At 31.6% G+C, this 25192-nt stretch overlaps 1 protein-coding gene across 2 annotated transcripts in view; it reads right to left on the bottom strand.

Annotated features, from left to right (window-relative positions):
* Positions 1 to 5307: 5307 nt before the first annotated feature.
* Positions 5308 to 25192, bottom strand: part of LOC118195456 (lysosomal protective protein-like) — a 55030-nt gene continuing 35145 nt past the window's right edge. For both annotated transcript variants that reach the window (XM_085816500.1, XM_035366784.2), the window contains 4 exons: positions 17045 to 17169; positions 12016 to 12181; positions 9804 to 9893; positions 5308 to 5666 (listed from right to left, as the gene is read on the bottom strand). In XM_085816500.1, coding sequence (XP_085672626.1) covers positions 5583 to 5666; positions 9804 to 9893; positions 12016 to 12181; positions 17045 to 17169 — 465 coding nt within the window. In that variant the 3' untranslated portion in view covers positions 5308 to 5582. The remainder of the gene's footprint in view (positions 5667 to 9803; positions 9894 to 12015; positions 12182 to 17044; positions 17170 to 25192) is intronic.

Genomic DNA, 25192 nt, shown 5'->3' on the forward strand with positions numbered 1-25192 from the left:
TCATTTTTCTCTCTAACAAAACTGCTCTTTTTCTATCTGCCTTTCCTTCCCACTTAAGCTTGATTTTTCGTCTTGCGGCAGAAAGATTAAGTGGATGTGTTGGTATTGATGGGAAAACTAAATCGAAACTAAAAAGCCAGAGCATCTCATAATTCAAATAAATGCTTATTTTTGTCTTAAAAGAAACAGCATATTTACTTTTATATAACTTCCATACCTGTTTGCAACATATTACTTATTGTTTGACGTAAAAATAATATAATGCTTTTTAAAAAATAATGCTTATCATGGAACATTCTAAGTAACAATGTTTTTAACACAACTACTTGTTGCCAATTAGGAAATCTTAATAATTATATAAAAACATTAAATTATGTTCCACTACTGGTGCAAAACAAGACATCTGTCTACTTTATCTATCCTGTTTTTAAAAAGTATTTGAGTCTACACTCAACTTAACCTAATAATAATAAAAAATAATTAATAAAAAAGTGAGACATCTAACATATTCAATTTGGTCTCGAAAAGAGAGAGTGCCTTTATTTTAGTTGCCTTTAATGAAACTGTCAAGTTCACATGCGCACCTTGAGCTCAAAAATCCCCTTGAAATATTGTCTAATGTATTCTAAAGCAATACGAAAACCGTCAAAAATTGTTTTGAATAAAATATGCATCGCTTTATAATGAAAAAAATGTCAAAGGACAAATATTAAAGAAACTAATAATAAGCAATAAGAATAAGATGACATAATTCGCTAGAATATAGCTCCTCTTCAGCTGGGGAAATAAAATGACGATTTCAAAACATCTGCCTACACAAGAACTAAAGAAATTTAATGGAACACAAAAATAACATTCCTTCAGATTAGTAAGTCTTCAGTAGATAAGTTTTACAATTTAAAGCTATTAAAGTCTAGTTTTCATGTTGCTTTTTCTCTTACCAAGGTAAGATGCAATTCAAAAATTCACTAATATTCTGCTATTAAACTTTCTATCTTTGAAATCCAGGCTCTATAAAGGATTTTTTTTTTCTTATTTACAGGATATATTCTTCCAGGCAAGTCGAGAGAATACAGAATTCTGCCAAAGCTTTCACATAAGCTTGCTCGACGTGGATGAACATTATCTTTCCTAAATAAAAAGTTGGATCTATAGGCACCCCTGAAAATCTTATGCAGTCAAAAGTCGTTAATCCGGACTCGTCGGGACTTCGGCGATTCCGGATTATAGATCATCAGTTTAAATCTGGTAAGATGGCATGCAGAAATTATAAAATTAAAAATATGAAATCGTAATTTATGAAATAATCAACAATTATGATTTAAAGGGTATCAAAATTTACAAAAAGAAAAAGCTTAATATTTATTTGTTTACTTTATTAAACATTTCTTTCGATGTAAGTTGTTTAAGTTACTTCGTTTCATGTGATAATACTTTCTCTTTAATTCTATTAAACAGACATAATTTCTTGTTTAGTTACAAAGGTCCGCTGTTCAAGTCATATAATTGCTGTGTCGAGAATACCAACTAATTTGGCAATCGAAATTTTTTTGCTTTCAATAACCTCTGTGTCACTTTCTTCACTATTGGAAGCGAATTATATTGACGAGGAACTTGATTTAAATCATATCAAAGACGGAGTACATCGAGATGAAATACTACATTTAGTAAGGAATTATAAGCCAAATAAAATAAAAACATCTGCCCTGGATAAGGATAGTGCTGACAGATCAACTTCCAATTCATTGCGCGCCACGTCGTTTCCCTCCCCCCGCAGAGCAGCGTGAAATTGATAAACATATTTCCGAATGATTAGATAATCAAAGGATATGCCTTTATCCATTTTCTGCAGCAATTCCACTTTCTGTTTAATGGATTTCAAAAATACTTTCGTTTTGTAGATCCTTTACATATTAGTAAATATATATCGGAAATTCTATTTGACATAATCGAAAGTTCAAGCTTACTTTTATAAAATTGCTCTAACAGTCTGCAAAAAATAATAAGCCGGATCCAATTCGAAGATTAAGGAACAATGCAATCTGCAACATTAACTGAATTAGATAATTTTAGCTTAGCTTATACCGTCCATTATACATTAAGCGCGCTTGCGTAAACATATTATGCGCATGCGCACACGCATATTCTCAGCCGTAAAGGTCTTACGCGCATGAGTAAACGCCTATGCGCATGCGACGCATGCGCAGAAAGTTTGTAGCTTTGAGTTCCGGATTATAGATCATTCTGGATTATGGGTGTCCAAATTAACGACTTTTGACTGTATAAGGTTCTAAGACTTCATCCCAATACATGTAGCCTATCGTAGATTCGCTACTGAAAACCTGTAGTGGCAATTATTCCTTCCCATACCACATGCATTACCAAAATGATAATGTTGACCAATTTTCGAAAGAAAATTTTATGTTCCCGATTCCCTCTAGATATAAACACGTTTAGAATCACCTGTTAAACTAAACCTTGACTCATTAGTAAACAGAACATAGAACCATTGGTATTCACTTCAGTTTTGATGTTCTTGGCACCAATTATAGAGATCACACTTTTTTTTTTTAAACTTTCAACCGCTTAAATAGATTAGAGAACTTGATAACAGTTTACAAAAGATAAATAATTCTTAGAAACAACATATGAGACACTTCAACATGGTTTGGGTCCCTGATGGCAATATCATTAGGTCTTGGTATGAGTTTTGGCTTCTCCTTCACAGGCGTCAAAAAACATAGCAGGCACATAATGGGAGAGTACCCAAATATATTAAATAAAAATATGGTATGTTCTAAAAAATGAATCATTTTAAGCTCATAATATAGTTTTATAATGTTTAAAAGAATAATAAGCCAGAACTTTTAATGGTCCTCAAAAACTGACTTGAGAGAAGATACTAACATTAACTTGTAACGCAGCTTAAATTAGTTTCCTGTTCTAGATAAATGTTAACAAATCTTAGAGAGTAAAATGTCTTTAGCTTTCAAATTTACCATTTTAAGTAACTAATTTAATTAAAAAATTTCTCTTCACTAAATCTAAAAATTCGTTTTATTAAACAATACTAAATTCACATCACGATGATTGTAATATATGTCTTATTAAATTTTCCATTTTTAATCATTGAGGTTATTTAACGTTCTTAGACTCCACATTTGACCATTAGAAGCATTTAAACTTTCATTTTGCTTTCCAATTACTTCTCTAATCGATATACTTTGACACATTTAATTAATAACTGAAAATTATGAGCATCTGCAATATTTTGATAATAAAAAAGAAATCTAACTTCCTTGTATTCATATCTTGGGATTTTTAATTTCTTGCTTATACATTCTTTTTAAACCCACACCATATATTTGTTTTTATTGCATATATTGTATTGTATTCATGCGTGTAGAATTTGTGTACTGTTGTGTTCATGCAATTGATATTTAAATGATAAATTTTATAAACTTTTGCATCATAACTCTAGTTAGAAAATTTTTCTAATGCCTTGATACAGAATAATCTTAAGTATTTAATGCTTAAGTATCCAATGCTTATTTTCCAATCTAGTTTCAGTCTTGAATGAAATTATTTGTAAAGAGAAATGGTGAGTTATTTGTAAAGAGAAATGGTGAGTTTACGTGATTTATAATACATCTCATTTATAATTTTTATAACATTTTTCAGCAGTACTGGTATTAACAGCAGATGATCCTAATGCTTTACATTTAGATTACATTTCTTTCCTGATTGATATTTTTATATTATATTCATAATATTTCATAATGGCATGTAGATAAATTTAACTCATTTACCAAATACTTAAATCTATAATACAACACACCTTTTATGTTTACTAGTACCAAAACTTCTATTTTCTTTAATATATTGTTCAACACATAACATCTCATTAAACTAATTTCAACAGCTCTTCAGTTCACCAGTGAACAAGTGTTAAAACTGAAATTTGAATCAGATTCAAATCCTGATGGCTGGTTAGATGAGAGTTTTCTGCCATGTGTAACATTAATATGACCCGTCTCTCTTAAAAATTACTACACAGAGGCATCCCCTACCACAGGCATACAGCCTGTGTGCATTTTGCCATAATAATAGCAAATTTCTTATGAGCTCTTCCTTTTTTAGTACATATTTAATATGGAAATAGTACATGTATTCGGCAAAGTACACTTTTCTGTATGTGGTAATGAATATTTTTTAATTTATAATTTAAAAACATTTAATATAACACAAAATTTTATACATTGGTAATTTTCAATTTTACCTTAGCACATTTCTTTTCATATTCTTTTACTAATAAGAGTAAGCACAAAAATTAACTCAATTTGTATGACTGATACCTCATTCAAATCTATTCAAAAGATTTTTCAATCATAAGCACTGAAATGGTTAAACAATAATTATCTCTGTTTGGTGTTATATGTAGCTTAAAGTAATAACTCGAATGAAACCAGAGCCAGTACACTTACTTAATTGAGAAGGAAGAAGAATAGAATAATAAAAAATGTTAGTTGCAATAATCGTCAACAGATGGCACGAACCAGTGAAAACGTCTTTGTAACATTTGGGCCATATCGCAAACCTAGGAATATATACAGTACAAAGTCCGTAATCCGAACTTGTCAGGACTTTGGCGATTCCGGATTATAGATCATCAATTTAAATCTGGTAGGATGGCATGCAGAAATTATACTATTAAAAATATGAAACCGAAATTTATGAAATAAAAAGCAATTATGATCTAAAGGGTATAAAATTTTACAAAAAAAAAAAAAAAAAAAAAAAAAAAAGAGCTTAATATTTATTTTTTTACTTCATTAAACATTTCTTTCAACGCACGCATGCATAAAGTTTGTAAGCTTGTGGCTTTAAGGTCCGGATTATAGATCATTCTGGATAATGGACGTCCGAATTACGGACTTTGCACTGTATATAATACTAAAGCAGCTTCTTTAGATTTCTGGTAACCTTGCTGTGAAGTTTTTGATATTTAGAATCTTTTAGTGAGTTTTTAATTCCTGAAATTGCATTTGTATATTTTAAAATGATTAATGTGTTGTGTTAATAATGTTCCCTTAGTGTCTAGAAGTATTTGTTTTATTGTATTTTTATGTAATTATTGTAATTAAACTGCAGCTAGCAATAAATCTGATGCTTACTTTGGATTAACGTTTAGACATTATAAAATACCTTTATCTATTTGTATATATTTCATATATCAGTCCAGTAATTCATGCATTTTATATATCAGTCACTTTATATATGAATATTAATGTTTACATAGACACCATATTATACTTATCATTTTAATCTTTTATTATAAATAAAATTAAGTTACATAAATAATGCATAGTTTAAATATAAGGGACACAAAAGCAATAAAAATAATCTACTGAAAATTTTTCATTGCAGCTTTTAATTATTCTATGAGCTAAAAATTATTTTCCTTTAAGCACTGATAATTTGTTCATAGAATTTGATCTGCTAATCAATAAGATAAAAGAAATAGCCGACTATTTTTTTTCCTGATGTCTTTGGCTTCACTTATTTTAAATGAAGTCCAATATTTAGTAAGGCTTATTACTTAGAAAACTGGATATCATTTTAAAAGCGGGACCAGGCTTATCTTGTGGCACCATATGTCCTGAACCCTGTGAAAGAAATGTGTATATTAATTTAAAATCATAATTTTTTCCTATAAAATAAAAAAATAAATAAATAAATGAATTAGAATTTTACTTTGTGATGTGATAAAAAAATATCTTACCTACATATTTATTAAAAATAATAGTTTGAGTATGTAGCTTTAATTTAAATTTGTTAACTGACCACTTTTAATTTTGTTCATAAAATATAAGATATTAAGATATTTTAATATCAGTTGATTGGCTCATCCTATTTTTAGGTAAAAGTCTGACACCAATCTATTGTTATGTTGCTATTGTGAAAAAAGAATGAAAATTATTCTACATCTGATAAAGTTCTTCTACAACTGACAGAAAGGGGAAATATTTGTGAAATAGAAAACAATACAAATATTCTGTTTCCTTCTGCAAGTACAGCAACAGTGGCAGAAAATTTATTACATGCAAAACATTAGCTATGATGAGCACCATTAATTCCAAAATAGTCTAGTCACCAAGAAAGCAATTCATGGATTTTCTGAGGGGGGGGGGAGAAAGAACACTGAACAGTCTAACAAATTAAACAGAATTGACTCTGTTAAGGTAATGTAAATAAACGGCCTAGGGTTTGCATGTCTAAGAAATACATTTTCTGAAATATGTAAAACAAAATATTTTTTGTTGGAGCACAAACTAAGAAATTCTTTTCAGATCAGAAAATTCAGTCAGCACTTGAATCCAATTAAAAACACCACACAACAAATTTGCAAGAATATTTGCAGAAATTTCTAAGGGAATATGTAACAAATTTATCGAGACCCATACAAGATGTTTTCAGGAAAGGCAGGACAAAACGCCACTGAATTCCAGTTTTTACAGGATTTCTTTCATTGATGACTATTTATACATACTTATTAAAAACTGACTATGCATCACTTTCTTTTTTTTTTTAAAATATTATAAGACGATTCCAGTGGCATAGCTAGGGTGGGGCAAGCGGGGACATCTGTCCCTGGACACAGCATCCAGGGGGGCGCAAAATTTATGTTACGGATTTCTGAAATGAAATGTTTTCTATTATTGGCACACAGAAAGGGGTGGAAATTCTTCAGTTGTCTCCAGACGCTGAAAACCCTAGCTATGCCTCTGGAAGATAACACCTTCAGACAATCTCTGCCAAGGAATTTTTGAGAGTAAATTGTGTGTTCTGACACTGCATCCAGCCACGATACAGCGGAAGAAACATTATATCGCGTAGAGAGAACGAGGAATAGAATTTGAGAAAATAGAATGAACATGAATAAATACCCTCACCAATGGTCTCTAGAAGGAAACAAAAGTTTATATGACCCAAGTAGAAACTGAGACTGAAGGGCAATCCTTCCAAATAACTTTATTTGCATTACCTACAGCAAAAGATAACAGAATGCTTTTAGAAACTAATTTTTTATATTTTTTATATAGCACTGGAACTGCTTTAGACCTTCCGAATAATAGGTAATATTACTATGACAACCCTAAACAGAAGTTTAGCTTTAGCCATTAAAAAATTATCAGATCATTTAAATAAAGGCAAAATTTAGCACATTTATGTCAAGGGGAAGTGAAGAAAAACATCTGCCCAGTTCCGATATCTTTCAACTAGAGGAAGAACTGACTCTCAAAGTCTGTTATATTAATATGGGTAGTAAATCCCATGTCACAAGTCACATCGCTCTCGAGATTGCAAAAACCATGTGAAAACATGTTACATATGTGAAAAACATGAGCATATATCAAGAGATTGTGAATAAGATGATCATAAATCATACAGCTGTAGTAAATATACCATATAAATAGGCTTTATTTTCCATTACTAGCCAGCAGCTAACATTGTTGTGGATATATTGTCCCAACTGTTCTGTCAACAAAACTAAGTGAGATTTGCACTGTTACTATCAATTCACCTGCATGAAACCAAAGAGAAATTTCACAAGAACAACTGAAAGACAAAAATAATTGAATCTGGAAGTTCCAATAAAGATGAGAATTTTACTAGGAATGGCTGAAGTTATCTCATGCACCAAGGTGCTTTCGATAGATATTTGCTTGATGCAGACACAAAGGAAGCCCAGTTAGCAGTCCCATTTTATGAATGAGAAAGAGTATTATAAAAGCATCATGATGCTCCATAAGCTGGCCATTATGAAATCGAAGGAACATATTACAGACCTGGAAGGTCGCACTACTGACTGGTATGCACAGATATATTATTGATTATATCCAAAATTACCATGATTGTAATTGTTGAAAGCCCAGTAATCAGAAGTCATCTGGACTATTGCAAACAAAGATATATAACCAATAATTTGAATCTTTACTGAATCAATAATTTGAAGTTTTACTATTTGGACCTATATTAAAGAGTCATGAAAAGAGAAGAGTGTTCATCATAAAATACTGTACCATGAAGTGTATGGAACAATTTGCATTAACCTCTGCTACTCATGATCCTTTTTCTCTCATAAGTAACTACCATGTATCTGCCCTATGGCCATGTGATGGACAAGACTCTACTTCCCCACTCCCAATTCGAAGAACAGGTCAACCAAGAAAAGTCTCTAAACCCGATGGACATGGCATCACTACCAGAAAGCAGCCACCAACAGCAAGCCGTAAATTGGGGACGAATCATACAACTTGAGGGGAAGAGCATAACAAATGCTGTGCATCATTTATTCAAACAGAGCAAATCCAAACATAAACTTTAAGTTTTTTTTACAGGTCATATGACAAAATGAACATTCCATTAAACTTGGACTCCTCACAGGAGTAACATATGCAAATGTTGTAATGTAATGAAAATTAATCGCTTTTGTAATTATGCGTGTATAGTATCATTAATAAACTGCTGTTCGTCATGCCTAATTATTGGCACTAATGTGTCTTCTTTTAAGTTATAACAAAGAAATGTGTTATAAACTATCATTCATTGCTCTCCCAATGAGTATTCGCTCCCTCCTTTTTATCTCACAGTTTATGTTTTAAAACCACAGTTCTGAAACATAATTGATACTAAAAATTCTAATGCTAAGATATTCATAAATTTTACCGGACAGTGGCAAAACAGGGCTGTGTAGATTACAACATTATGGCTTCTTTATATGTCAAATAAATTAATGTAATGCAAATTTTCTTTTGATTGGACAATTTAAAAAACTGTAACATAGAGCACTACGTATACCATATGTTAACAAATATCACGTGCCACAGAATAAGACGCGCACTCGATTTTTTTCGATGCACCAAAAAAAGTAAAAAATGTCTGTGAATATGGCATGCATATTTTCATCAAGCCCAAATATGGCAAAATGTTCAAATCATCTTGATTGCTTAAGAAGTTTCATTTTGTGTTCCTTTATTTCCAGTTTCCAATCAAACTATCATATGTTCTTTTACAGTACCGATACAGACAATGAAGAAACACATGTTTTGCTTTTCTTCGCATTATCAGTTTTTTTCTCCAAGCTCTGCAACTTCAGCCACCTGCAAGCAGACACTGGCTCTAACTAGACATCACAAGAAAAAAAAAAAAAAAAAAAAAAAAAAAAAACCACCCTCTCCCACTTTTGTCTTGGAACTGGTTTGTATACCGAAATTCCTTCTTCCTTATCAGCTGAGCTCCAGTGCTATGAACCCAGCTACCAATGTTATGGCCAAGAAGCCAAGTTCGGCAAAAACCTTTCAAAGAATAATATTTTGGTGAAAGTACCGGTATATCCTCTACAAATCCCTAGCCAAGATTTATTATTTGAGAGGGTACAGTAGCATCATATAACATTATATTTTCTGGGGATACCATAGCTTAAAAAAATAAATAAAAAATTATGCCGACTTGCATTTATCTGGCCTATGCTGTTTTGCTTCGCGTACCTTGATTTTTCAGATTAAAATTATATATATATATATATATATATATAAATATATATATTAAAAAAACCTGCACATAGTTTTCATAAACATATGGTATTTTAATACAAAATATAATAAAAATATGATATTATAATTTGAAATCAATTTCTACAGTAATTATGTAAAATTTAAAATAACTATCAGTTTTGAAATGCATATGAATACACAAAGATGATTAAATTGTAAAAAACTGTATAAAATACACAAACTTACTTTTACGGTTAAAAAGGTTAGGTTGCCATATGATTTTACAAAACCAGCCACTTGATCATTGAATTTCCAAATTTCATAATCTTTCGTCACCTACAGAACAAAGTAGTTTGACTACTAGAAGCATCACAATATCAGATTTTATAAATACTGAATTTTCCATGCATTCAATAAATTACTACCTGAAGTTACAAATAAATCAACAATATTAAAGAAGACATAAATATAAATAATACATCATTATTTTAGAGCGATGATGCATTACAAAAATAAAAGGAACTTACAGGAGTATAAAAGTTACGTAGGAGTTAAGTTACACAGGTTAGGTAAGTTATACAGTTCTTAAATAGGAGCCTAAAAGAATATTCACAGCACATTTAATGTAGTCAAAAAGCATATCAGTCACTCCCCCCCCCAAAAAAAAATTCTGTCAGAGACATAATTTTTACATCTGACACTATTTGTACAAAACTATATATAGACTAAGACTCCAATTATGTTATTCAAGCATCATCAAAATAATAGCAAAACTAATGTATTTGCCAAGCGAATTCTATTCAAACATTAGTTTTGACTTTAATTTATCATTTCTTTGATGAATAATGTGAATTGTTTTACTGTTATTTTAGTACTTGCAGCATGATTTACCAGTTACGGATAAGGGTGATGTTTAAACACACTTGTAACATCTGTGCTCTTGTTTGATGTAACCCAGACTGATTCTTGATAATCCACTTAATTTTATGAAGAAATATTAATTAACTGTTATTGCTGCATTCTTTTCTTGCATTTTCAAAAACGGAGTTTGAAGGCTGAAGAATTATATTTGTGATTGAATGGTTCATTTACAGGTGGTTGAGCTATTAACATCTGTTAAATGGGGAAAAGAACTACTGGATATGGCCAACAAAACAGTAGTGAACGGGAATAATAACCTGTGAGAGGTTTGTATCATTCTAAACAAAGCTTCTAATAATATTAGAAAGCCCAACAAAACAACAGAAACTAAGGTAGGCCTTTTTATGAAGTGGGTCGAATACTTTTGCAGCAGTGGCTATTTAATGGAGACAGAAGTTCAAAATTCGGTACGAAGAAGTGATGGAATTTCTGCCAACTTTCACGGTTGAGACAATATAATACGTTAAGTATCATTATTTTTTATGTACTGTTCATTGTAATTTTCAAAATATTGCCATATAGTACTGTGTTTAAAATTTGAATAACTGATCTGTCTCTCAAGCATTACAAGCTGTATTATAAATCTGAAATTTATCTAGCAATGTAATATGATGAAATGCATTCTGATTAGCTTTTTTAAGAGAATAAAATATATATTTTAAATAAAAGCAAAAGAAACTAGTTATAAAAAAAAATTAAAATTCCATAATTTGCAGAGGTGGGCTAAAAGAATTTCTTGATTAACACAGCTTTATTTAAAACATCCTTTTTTCAGTAAATATATTGCTTTTAAATTTCAGATTTATATTATTTGACATAGAATAAATTTAACTTGACACAATTCTAGCAATGCCAGACTGCAAAATGTGCTCTTTCCATTATTGCAGAACATTTCAAAATTTGATTTACTCGTTAAGTTCAAAGTTGGATATAGGAATTAAATCTGAGCCATTGAAATGGCATTCAAAAGTAAGCTACTGACCAAATACCAAGCATAAAACATACTGTATTCTGTTAAAATTCACCATAATTTAATATAAAAACCCCCACCAAATAAATAAAAATTTGTTCATATGGCAAAATGTGAATGGCCAAATATACAGTGTCAATAAAGACAATTATTTTTGCTGTTGTTCTATTTCTCTTAAAAAAAAGGGGGGCTACCCCCCAAAAAATTTATGGAAAATTAAAATATATTTATGAAACACACAATTTTTTTAAAGGATGGAAGCATGTTATGGCAAGGATAATGATTTTTCATATTATGTCATTTTATTTGTATTATTATTCATTGAAAAAAGCTTGAGGTTTTCAATGTTAAAAATTTAAAATTTCTACATCATTTCAAAATATTAAATATATAGTGGTAAATTTCCAATTCTTTCATTTAATTAAACTGAGAAACGACAAAATTATGATGAATTACAACATGAATTTCAAGCTGTATGTTTCAGAAGAACTTTTAATATCAGGAAGTTTGTTAATTTGAAGTCAACACATTCAATTTTTACCGTAACCAAATTTATATCAAACTCACTTTGAGTCCTAGACCATAGGTAAACCATTCATCTCCTAAGAAATTGCATGCCATATCTACATCACCATTATAAATCAGCCCTCTTAGTCTTCCAGACTTTATCAGTTGTAAAACCTGAGGTCGCATTGTGTTATAAATTCTCCTGTATCCCATTTCGACTTCTAAACTATAAAAAATAAAATAAATAAATAAAAAATAAAAAAGACTTAATTATTCCAAAACATTAAAATAACAACTTATACAGTCAAAAGTCTTTAATCCGGACCTCAAAAGCCACAAACTTTCTGCGCATATGCGTTTACGCATGCGCATAATACCTTTACGCATGTGCGTTTAGTGTATAATGGACGGCATAAGCTGAGCTAAAATTATCTAATTATCTATTTCAGTTAATGTTGTAGATTGCGTTGTTCCTTAATCTTCTAATTGGATCCAGCTTATTAATTTTTGCAGCCTGCTAGAGCAATTTTATAAAAGTAAGCTTGAACTTTCGATTACGTCAAAAAGAATTTCCGATTCTGGAGCTGCCAAAGGATCTACAAAGCGAAAGCATGCTTCGATGTTCATCAAACAAAAAGTGGAATTTGCTGCAAAACATGGATAAAGGCATTTCCATATTATATATTAAACAACATTCGTTGTTTCTCTAACCATTCCCGGGAGGGGGCGGAACACGCAATGAACTGGAAGTTGATCTGTCAGCACTATCCTTATCTTCAGGGCAGATGTTTTTATTTTATTCGGCTTATAACTCCTTACTGAATGTAGTATTTCATCTCGACGTACTCTGTCTTTGATATGTTTTAAATCAAATTCCTCGTCATTATAAATATCATGAATACACATCAAATAGTTTTCTGGTTTCAATTTTCTAATTTCGACTATGCATAATGTATGCTTTACGCATGTGCGCGTTGAAAGAAATGTTTAACACAGTAAACAAATAAATATGAAGCTTTTTTTTTCATAAATTTTGATACCCTTTAGATCATAATTGTTCTTTATTTCATCAATTACGGTTTCATATTTTTAATTTTATAATTTTTGCATGCCATCTTGCCACATTTAAGTTGATGATCTATAATGCGGAAAAACTGATAGTCCGGAATCGACAAAGTCCCGACGAGTCCGGATTAAAGACTTTTGACTGTATTATCAGATTTCAGTGTCATCAAAAAATTTCTGTTGTACCTAGGAATTCACATCACAATTTTTTTAACATTACACTAATTTTCTTTGGCAAGTTTTGTCAGATTACCTTTGCTTTATCTCAAATTAACTTGGATTCTAAGTAAAAGAAATTTTTATACAGCTTCATAGGCTATGCTATGTGGATCTATGAAAAATGAGCTACAGAATCAGCTCAAAATAAACACCAAATTTTGGCAAAGATATACTATGAACTAACATGGGAAGAAAAGATGAAGTTTTGGTTCAGACACCTGAACCCTTAAAATGATTAATGCAGCTGATAGCCCTCCAGTCTTAAAAATAATCATTTGAATAAAATGGATAAAACCAATTTATGAAGTACCTGCATAGATTCAAAGAAAGAATTTGGAATCTAGCAAGAATAGTCACTTTCGTGTAATGGAAAAGGTAAAAAAAGCCAGAAATTCGGTCTGATCGCAAATTAACAATAAATGCAAAAAATATTTAAATCCAGCTTTTAGTTACAATTAATGATTTTTTTAAAAAAATCTTGTGCTATAAAGAAAAGAGACAGCACAATGAATATGAAGCCAGGTTATTTTCCAAAATCTAATCTCTACCTTAAAACGGTTATGCCTAATAATCTGATGGATTTCAGATGGTCCCTTCATTGCAGCCTTCTAGTATCGAATAAAATTATCACAGTAGAATCAAATCAATGTATTAAAAGGATATTTTCCACTAGTAACAATATCCAAGAAAAGCCTAAAATTTATAAAATAGAGTCAAAAGTCGTTAATTCGGACACCCATAATCCAGACCTCAAAGCTACAAATTTTCTGCGCATGCGTCTCATTGACGCATGCGCGTAAGACCTTTACGGCTGCGAATATGCGTGTGCGCAAAATATGTTTACGAATGCGCGTTTAATGTATAAAAGACAGTATAAGCTAAGCTAAAATTATCTAATTCAGTTAATGTTGCAGATTGCGATGTTCCTTAATCTTCGAATTGGATCCGGCTTATTATTTTTTGCAGACTGTTAGAGCAATTTTATAAAAGAAAGCTTGAACTTTCGATTATGTCAAATAGAATTTCTGATATATATTTACTAATATGTAAAGGATCTACAAAGCGAAAGTATGTTTTGAAGGACATTAAACAAAAAGTGGAATTGCTGCAAAAAATGGATAAAGGATAATTTATTTGTTTATCTAACCATTCTAAAATCTGTTTATCAATTTCGCGCTGCTCTGCGTGTGTGTGTGGAGGGGGGGGGGGAATGTTGCGCGCGCAATGAACTGGAAGTTGATCTGTCAGCACTATCCTTATCTTAAGGGCAGATGTTTTTATTTTATTTGGTTTATAATTGCTTACTCAATGTAGTATTTCATCTCGATGTACTCCATCTTTGATATGATTTAAATCAAATGCCTCGTCATTATACTTCGCTTCCGATAGCGAAGAAAGTGACAGAGGTTATAGAAAACGAAAAAATTTCGATTGACAAATTAGTCGATATTCTCGACACAGCAATTATACGACTTGAACAGCGGAACTTTATAACTAAACAAGAAATTATGTCTGTTTAATAGAATTAAAGAGAAAGTATTATCACATGAAATGAAGCAACTTAAATAACTTACATTGAAAGAAATGTTTAATAAAGTAAACAAATAAATATTAAGCTTTTTCTCTTTGTAAATTTTGATACAGTTTAGATCATAATTGTTCTTTATTTCGTAAATTAAGGTTTCATATTTTTAATTTTATAATTTCTGCATGCCATTTTACCAGATTTAAACTGATGATCTATAATCCGGAAAAATCGATAATCCGGAATCGCTGAAGTCCCGACGAGTCCGGATTAACGACTTTTGACTGTATAATATAGCTACAATATATACAGGGTGATTATAATTAAAGTTTAAGTTTCAAAACGCTATAAAAAAAGAACCACTCATGAAAATGACGTCAAATTTGAAAGGAATGTTATTGAAGAAGGCGGAAAGCGTATGGCAGAAGAAAAAATTTAGTTTCAAAAGTTAGCAACAGATGGCGCTGCAAGCGGAAGAAGACGTAAATTAAAATGTTAGTTAAATTTCAGTGTTATAAAGCCGCCAGGTACCAGGCTGTTCCTCATTTCGCGTCTCAGACGTTCACCATGGGTGTTTCACTGCAGGACCGCGCTCTGCTGGTAAAGCTGTATTACAAGAATGATGATTGTGCAAGAGTAGCTCTGCAAAAATTCAGTACACTGAAGGGTATAAAAGAAAGCGTTGGTCCAATGAGTGTCTTAGGTCTAAAGAAAATGATGCAAAAATTTGAAACGACAGGTTCGTTTGATGTGCAATCTGGTAGAGGGAGAAAACGAGTGCATTCGACGGTAGTTGAAGAAGTGGCCACAGCATTACAGGAGGGGTCGGCCGGTGGTGTGCAACCGTGCAGTGCACGAGGAATTGCCCGAACATTGGACAGGCCTACGAGCACGGTGCTGAAAATTATACAAAACATCCTGCAATGCTATCCGTACAAAATTGGCCATGTGCAGGAGTTGCTTCCGCCTGACCTGACAGCTAGGGAGACGTTTGCGTTAGAATTCCTGGCTCGCATGGAAGTGGATAATGAATGGCCGTGGAAAATTTTGTGGACAGATGAAGCCCATTTCCATCTGACAGGGTACGTGAATACCCAGAATTGTCGAATATGGGCAACAGAAAATCCACTGGCAACGCACCCCGTACCACTTCATCCTGAAAAGGTCACGGCATGGTGTGGCTTTACGGCATCATTCATCCTAAAATCATATTTTTTCGAGCAGACGGCTGCTTCCGGTCCTGTTACCGCAACCGTCACTGGTCAGAGGTATGCGTCTCTTTTGCGCAACCACGTGATTCCAGCTCTGCAACAGCGTGGATGTGTGGATGAAATCATTTTTATGCAAGATGGCGTTCCTCCGCACATTGCACATCCCGTGAAGCAGCTGCTGAGGCGCCATTTTGGAAATGCTCGAATTATCAGCCGTCATTTCCCTACAGCCTGGCTGTCCCGATCGCCTGATCTTACTCCGTGTGATTTCTGGCTGTGGGGATATCTGAAGGATGTTGTGTTCCGTGCTCCAATTGCAGATTTAGCGGAATTAAAGGCACGCATTTCGCAACACATTCTGAACATCACCCCGGAGACACTGCGATCCGTTGCGGAACATGCTGTTTGTCGCTTTCAACTTGTTGCACACAACAGTGGATACCATATTGAACATGTTTTGTGCCAGTCTCGCGACAGTTCCGAACTTCTTTGATGAATGGTTCTTATGCGGTATGTCGCCGCAAAACTCTTGAAACCGATTTGTCCCTTTCGATGTGATACGTACAGTCATGCAAATAAAATTATTCAACAATTCTAATTTCTCAATGCGTTTTAATGTGTACCTTCTACCTTAGCCATTGTTTTACGAATCGTTTCTCGTCGTGATTCTGCCGCTTACAGCGCCATCTGTTGCTAACTTTTGAAACTAAATTTTTTCTTCTGCCATACGCTTTCCGCCTTCTTCAATAACATTCCTTTCAAATTTCACATCATTTTCATCAGTGGTTCTTTTTTTATAGCGTTTTGAAACTTAAACTTTAATTATAATCACCCTGTATATAGCTACATTTATAAAACATAGTTAGCATAAATTTAAATTTGCTATACCACACTTGGAGAAGTTAAGAAATTTTGTAGAAAAAATAAAAGAAAGTTTATAATTGAAGATTTTGCTTCTTAGACATGTTAATCATTGAATTTATTTTTAATACATATGGGCAAAAAATTTCATAATTTACAATTATTTCCTATAATTTATAAAAATTACAAAAAATCTAACTATACAAACCTACAAACTTCCCATGGTTGAACATTTGAAGGAATATGAAGAGCCTCACGAACTGATGGCTGATTTAACCATTTACGTACATTAGAAGAATCAATGCACGGTGGATCATCTCTGAATTTGTATGTCTATAAACAAACAGAAAAAAAAAAAAAAAAAAAACTCAATGGAAAAATTTTTTGTTGGAAAAAATGTTCTTTTTAGCATTTTCCCCATATTACTCACACTAGCACTCAAAACAATTTTTTAAATGATACACATATTATAGAATACATTTTCAGCGTTTACTGACTAGTGTATAAAATTTATAAAAGCTTTGCTTAAATTGAATTTAAAAATTGAAATTTTGAAAAAGTTTATAATTTAAGAAATTACTTTCTGCTACTTTTACAATTTCATTTTTATTTTATAAATAACTTAATAGACAAAATGCAACAAATTCTGTAATTATTGTACAAATTGAAAGCTTGCATCAATATTATAGAAAAATATAATTGAAATTGTCATAATATTAATAGCCCACCAGCGGCCGAGCGGTAAAGTCGCTGAACACTGGTAGTTCGGTCCGAGGTTCGAATCCCGCGAACGGGCTGGCTGCATGGGCATTTTCATGGTTTTCCCCATGTGTAACATGTATATGAGCCAGTTTCCCTTAGAAAGTCCTCCACAAAGGCATCCCTCCTCTTAGGCAGATAGCCCTAGTGTGCTTTGCCATAATTAAATAAACCAAACCATAATATTAATAAATATAATATTAAACACATGATACAGCTGAAATATATAATAAATATTTGAAGATCCATTGTGGGGAGACTATAAATATTTCAAGATCCATTGTGGGGAGACCTATTGCGGGGAGACAGGGAATGTATAGAATAGAAGGAAATATTATTTCAGAATTTAAAATAATTTTTTCTTGATTACATCAATAAATAATAACACTTAAGTATCAGCAAATGAAACGACTGCTACCATTTAGGTTATATTAATATACAGTAAAACCTTATTTAAACAATGAGGCAAGACTGAATTGGCCCCCAAACCAGTCATTTCTATGTCTTAAAAATTGACTTTTTTATTCTGCATTACTGAAAAGTAATTATATATTTTATAAGAAAACAAGTAATTCTAGTATACTAAATACACATCTAGCAGGCAGTGTAATCTCACCCTGTGAAGATACCTGCATTCACTGTTGTTAATACATCACTAAATGCAAGTATGTAAAAGGTCAAATAAATTAGACAAGTAAAATAATAATAATAATTTTTTTTTTTTTTTTTAATTGCAATACATCTCCTTTTGTAAAGAACTGCACAATTCTGCCACCAAAAATCGCAAAAGCAAAGTCACTAAGTACTACTATCTCATTATTATCATGAAAACTTAATTTTTATTTCTGTAGTTAATAGATGTACATTATTTAATTTAGTAAACGCAAATTAAAAAGTAAGCTTAAAAAAGAAAATTTATGGCTTATATTATTTTGAATGAGCTAAAAAGTAACAAATGATGATGCTAAAAAATGAGACAATCCTATTTTTTATGAAAACATGTCTGATGATGAAATATCTACGACTGTTCCAGCATAATTAGTTTGAAGAAATGGATTTTAACTATAATTCATGGAATTCATCTTCAAATGAGAAGGGGGAATACCAGTCACTTCCATATTACACAAACTGGCATACAGCAAACATATTCAAAAATAAGTTCATCATCATACCTATTCTATGCATTCAAGAAAATGAAGTTATTATTAAAGTATAAATTTTAAAATTTGAGTAGAAACATAGTGATTAGATGCATTTAAGAAAATACTTTCTTTCTTTCCCCTCCTCCCCCCTTTTTTTTTTTGAAAATAAAACTTTTCACAATTTGCCTGTAAATTATTTGATTAGTAAGAATCCCTTAAAAAAAAAAAAAAAAAAAAAAAAATAAAAATCAGCAAATTACTCAAAAAGAATAAGGAAAAAGAAACTCATCTGAAAATGACTATTAAAAAATACTTGAATTTTTTGTTCTGGTTATATATAATTAGTAAAAGTCTTTTCGATTACAGGACAGAGTTAAGTCAAATAATTTTCTACAGCACGATTATAAATGCCAGTTTGATACTTCTGACTAATAAATAAGAATCAACTTTACTTGAATTTTATTTCTGTGAATTCATTTAGAGGCAATGGAATAAAGATAAAAAGCTATTTAATTCAACTCACACTGTTGCCTACTGGATATCTTTAAATTAAACGTGTTGTTCTTAGCTCTAACAATGTTCTCAGTTTCAAAGTAATGCAATAAAAAAATTTTAAGGAGTGTTATCTTATTTCAGTTCCTTGTATATTTAAATAGTGAACCTAAGAGACATTTTTCTTATATTAAAAAAATTGTACTACCATGCCGTCCACTAAAAACCACTAAACTACCGTTATTTTGATGATTTCAGATTAACTTTTGAGAGCTTTGTCTCTTATTTTTGTGGTCAGGCTGCTGATGTTTTATGATTTTTCATAACTTTACATGATATACGCACACACACTTACAAAACTTTGTTCAGTTATGAAAAAGAGGAAAAAAATGTGTTGTGAACCTATTCAGTCTAGCACAGTCATTTTGATGGCACTACGGAAAGCATGCAGAAATGTTCAAAATAGTTTTGCAAAAATGTTGTTATGTAAATAAGTACTCTGCATCTCCTCTCCTTAGTTTCTGGTTAGTAATGTTCCATTTAGATATAAATGACCTTGAAAACACCAACAAGTTTCATTACATGATCAATAACAAGACAGGGAATGCATAAAATAGAAGGAAATATTATTTCAGTATTTTTCAAGAATGCAAATAAATACAGCTTCTTAAAGAGATCTTATAAACAAAGAAATTACATAATTTATGCTTAAGTAAAAATGAATATGAAAAAGAAGAAATATTCAAAGAACTTGAAATATACGATAGGGATTCTGGAACTGGTGAGAAAAATGGGAAAAAAACTTCAGTTTTATCATGAAAGGTACCAAAAACTAAACAGGCAAATGCACCCACAAAGAATAAATGAGAAAGAAAGACAACCAAAAGGAATCTGACATCACAGAATGCTACTAATGTGAGACCTTCAGAGAATGAAAAAGCTGCAAGATATGGCACACTAATGTACTTATATACCTTCTAATAATTCTCAGCACTATAGCATTTGTATACAGTTTGTTTCAAATTAATGTTACTTATAAATTTTGTTTACTGATGCTAACTGGTTGCACATGTTACATAAAAGACCATTTATGTGTGCAGTTTTATGAATATATTTCTATGTACTTATGCTATAAGTAACACTGAAAACATTACATTACTTTTAATTAACATGCCTTCTTTAATATAATGCATATGCTTATAAAAACAATATATATCAAAATATATAATGCTTTAATGCTTGTTGGTGAGAAATAATTCTAAATTTTATATACTGAGCTATTTTTTATACAAAAATGTATTAAAATTTGGCTGATTTTAATTCAGCCTGTCAAAATGACAACAAAGAATTTTTTAGTAAGAGGCTAAACTCCTTTCTTTATTTAATTCTTCCTTTAATTTGTAAATAAATAAAATGCACATGCTCATGTTTAAATAGATTATAGAGCTTGAGTTTTGAAGAAGTTATTTTACAAAACTTTCTGCACTTTTATTGCCTCAAATATCTAATAGCTTAAATGTAATTTTATTTTGCTTGATTCACAAGCCATGAAACTGAAAATTTCCCCATAATTTTCATACTGTTTATAGTAGATTATGCAACAGGGGAAAAGATTTCCCTTTAAAAAAAAAAAAAAGAAAGAAAGAAATGCAATTTAACTGATTTAATGGAAATATGTCAGAAACATAAAAATGTAAACTTTTATGTGATATTATTCAAAAATTATTTATTATATTATTACAAAAAATTCCTTAATAATGGATTGCTGTTACATAAAAGGTCATTTATTTGTAACATTTCTGAAAATTATCCAGCCAGGCCTGCGCTGCTAATCTTAACATGTGGAACATCTTCCTCAATTCAGCAATAATAAGGAATTCCTAATTAATATCATTATAATTTCTATCAGAAAGTTTCTCAAATGTTGGTTTGGATATGTTTTGAGATAATAATTGATAGATGACACTATCATCAATGCTGCTGTTAATTATTTTTTATAAACACTCATCCAAGCTTCAAATTTTTGTATAAAAAATGGACACTGGAAATCCCTGAATCCTACATAAAAAAATATCTAATAAAGAAAGCCTTACCACTGAAAGCTATATTGTCATTTGATAATGACTTTCCAGCCAATAAAAGACATGGAGTTCAATGGAGTGCAAAGACATGGAGATGTAGAGCTCTACAATAGAACTACCTGCTTCAGCCTATGAATACATGAGAGCCATGCCACCTTCAAGAAAGGACACACACAATCTTTAGATGGTACTTTGAAGTCTATCAGTTTTTATTTAATGAGATACAAAATTCTGAAAGAGCCAATTCTGCAATCTGGAAGCCATCATTCTGATCAAGAAGAAATGGTTTGAAGGACCCACATTAGCATGTAGGAAACAGTGTCCTGCATAATGAAAGTATTTCGAAATGGACTATATTGATTATATAAGAAATTCTTTCCTGTAACATTTTAAACATATCAAATAGCTCCACTGCTCTATCTAAACAAAATTTTTTACACATTGTAATAATTCACATCCTAATTCTTTTATTATGTTTAACTTTATTTAACTATAAAACTTATGCAAATGTATGGATATTTTATAGAAAGAACTTCACATTATTTAAAATCCCAATAAAGGAAAGATAAACTTTTGGTTCAACATGATAAATACAACAATTAAAAACTGACAGCATAGAAACTTACCCTAAAAATAAATGTGCTGCCTAGTTATTGTAATGGAGTTATCTAATATCATTCTAGCACAGTGGCTCCCAAACTGTGTGATGAAGCACCCAACGGAACCATAGTCTCTTCACAGAGGTGCCGCAAAATACAGTAAAAACTTCATAATTAATTGAATCAAGACATTTGGCCTAACTAAGCAAAAAAGCAAATCTCACAAAAAAGTTAGTAGCTAAAGATATCTAGTTTTTTGGTGTGGTTTGTCTTTACTTAGCGCTGCATACAACTAAAGTAGGCGGCACAGATTATTCTTGCAAACAAGAGCTGGCAATGCTGCAGCTTCTTGATCATGTTACATCTCATGACAATCTAACCTGAGAACACGTACAAGGCTAGAACAACCTTTTCCTGTAGAAAGAAACTGTGAACTTTTCTTCATATTATTGCTAAATAATTGCATCATGCCATTTGATTCGGATTTGCAAGTACCAACTTTTAAAGGTATTTTTTTCCCAGTGTCAAAAATCCACCATTTACTTTCAGGTCAGATTTCATATAATTTATGTTTGTCACAGTAATGTCAGTAAAATCAGCAGTAAAAGCAATAATTTCATTACTGGTTTTATAAAGAAAATGCTTCAATAATTCAACAAAAACATTCATAATGAAAATCTTGGAGAAACTGCATAGCGTTTTTCCAGCTTTATGAGGTTTTGGCAGATGCTATAACAATTGCTTCCTTCTCCTCCCAGTCAGTGAATGAATAAATAGTTACTTTTTCATCAAGAGTTGAGGTGAGGTTGGGTTTGCTCTATAGTTTCCTTAATAATGCCAAAAAAGGGGATGTCTTCCAATTGGTCATCAAATGATTGTTATGGTATTATCAAATTTTTAAATAAAAATCTGGATGCAATGTAATGTATCATTTCACACTTTTTTCCCTTCCTTTCTCTTTGCTCAATAATATTTATATTTTATTGCATAGATTTCACAATATGACATCTCGAGATGGTAGAACTGTATTTTCCAGCAGACGCATGCACATTTTACTACAGTACAAAGTCTGTACTCCAAACGTCCATTATCTGGAATGATCTACAATCCAGACCTCAAAGCCACAAACTTACGCATGTGCGTTTAATGTTACGCATGCACGTTTAATGTTTACGCATGCGCATGCGCATTTAGCACCAAAAAAGAAGCAACTTAAACAACTTACATTGAAAGAAATGTTTAATAAAGTAAACAAATATTAAGCTTTTTTTTTTTTTTTGTAAATTTTGATACCCTTTAGATCATAATTGCTCTTTATTTCATAAATTATGGTTTCATATTTTTAATTGTATAATTTCTGCATGCCATCTTACCAGATTTAAATTGATGATCCGAAAAAATCCTTAATTTGGAATCGCCGAAGTCTCGACGAGTCCGGATTATGGACTTAATACTGTATATTCTCTGTTCCTTAACTAAGATTGACTGGTAGTATAGATACATCGAGGCATATAAAACCTTCGTGACAGATTTGGACTGTTCTGAAAGATCTTGTAGAAAGCATATAAGAAAGTGTTGCCAGCTCACTTCTGCCAGTTGGTTTATAATCTAAATCTAGAGAAATTAAACTCAGCGCTTCATATGAATTAGTTCATGTAGTGTAGTTAGTGTTATATTACATCTTGTTTGTTATCTTTGACAAATAGTTTTGTAATTTTTTACTCTTGTATCTTTGATGATGGACTGATTTTTGAACAGTAATCAACCTAATAGTACAGATAAAGAAAATATGTCTTCAACCAGTGGCATGACTGCAAAGAAATGAAGATATTGTAAATATGATGGCAGTTATTTAGAGTTTGGTTTTACGCCAACATAAATGAATGGTAAAGAGAAACCACAATGCTTATTGTGTATGAAAGATTTGGCAGTGAAGTGTATGCTTCCAAGTAAACTGAAGTGTCATTTAGAAGCTAATCACCACAGCATGGCTCGCAAACTTCGTGATAGTTTTCCTAGGACGTTAAAAGAACTGAAACAACAAAATATACATTTTTCAAAATTGCATCAATACTGAACAATGCTTTGCTAGCATCTTACAAGGTGGCTTAATCCCAAAATGCAAAAAGCCTTATATCATCTCAGAAAAACTTATTCTACTGGCTGCTGTACATTTGGTGAACATCACTGTTGGTGAGTCTGCTGGAAAGCTGCTTTTAAATGTGCCTTTGTCCAATAACACAATTAGTGCAAGAATACAAGGCGGAGGATATCAAGGATAAATTAATTATTACTGAAAAATTACAGGCATGGAATTTGGATTGCAGCTAGATCAGACTACAGATAATAATAAGGATGTTAATTTGATATGTTATTTATGGCTTATAGGTGGTAATAATAATAATAAAGAAGACCTGTTTTGTAAAAATATCATTGGGAGAGTGACAGTTCAGAACCTGTTCGAGATGCTTGATACATTCACACCTGAAAGTAATTTGAATTGACCTAAGTGCGTTGGTGTCTGTAATGATGAAGCTGAGTCCATGTCCGGCTGCTATGGAGGATTACAAGAACTTAATCACCAAATGCACTGTGGAGCCATTGCAGCATTATTCAAAGGGAAGAACTCGCATTAAAGCATCCGAGTCCTGCACTGCATCAGGTGTTAGAATGTTGTGGTGAATTTGGTAAGTTTTATAAAATCTCGTGTACTGATCGTAAGGTTTTTTTAAAAATTGTGCAAAGATATGGGAGCAGAACATTATCTTTGTTTTACTACAGCAGTGCACGACTTCTCTTTCATGGTAATGTTTTATTATGTACCTTTGAACTGCGGCAAGAATATTTTATTTTCCTTAAAGAGGAAGGATACACAGATGCCAATTTGACTAAAAATCGGTGCAATATTTTTTAAAGCTGAAGTCTCTTAATTTCTCTTTGCATAAACAACTTTTAACGTCCCCCCCCAAAAAAACCAGCAATAACCCCCCCCAAAAAGTCTTTGATTAAAAAAAGTCAAAACATGGAGAAGAAAATTGAATAAAGTTGAGGTAAAGATTGTTTTTTAATAGTGTAGCAATTTTTTATGTCAAATGAACATGACTTTTCTCAGAAAGAAAAATCTGGCAGCACAGAATAGATAGAATTTTAGATTTCAATAAGAGATGAATATCACTTTCTAAGTGATAAGGCTCAGAGGTTTTTAATCATATTTTTGACATAGCGTTTGCGCAAAGCTGGGTTTTCAATGGTTGCTGTAATAAAAAGCAACTGTAGAACACAA

The sequence above is a fragment of the Stegodyphus dumicola genome, chromosome 5 (genome assembly GCF_044657685.1).
Source record: "Stegodyphus dumicola isolate Sdum_Otavi_A_Nest chromosome 5, ASM4465768v1".
NCBI lineage: Eukaryota > Metazoa > Arthropoda > Arachnida > Araneae > Eresidae > Stegodyphus > Stegodyphus dumicola.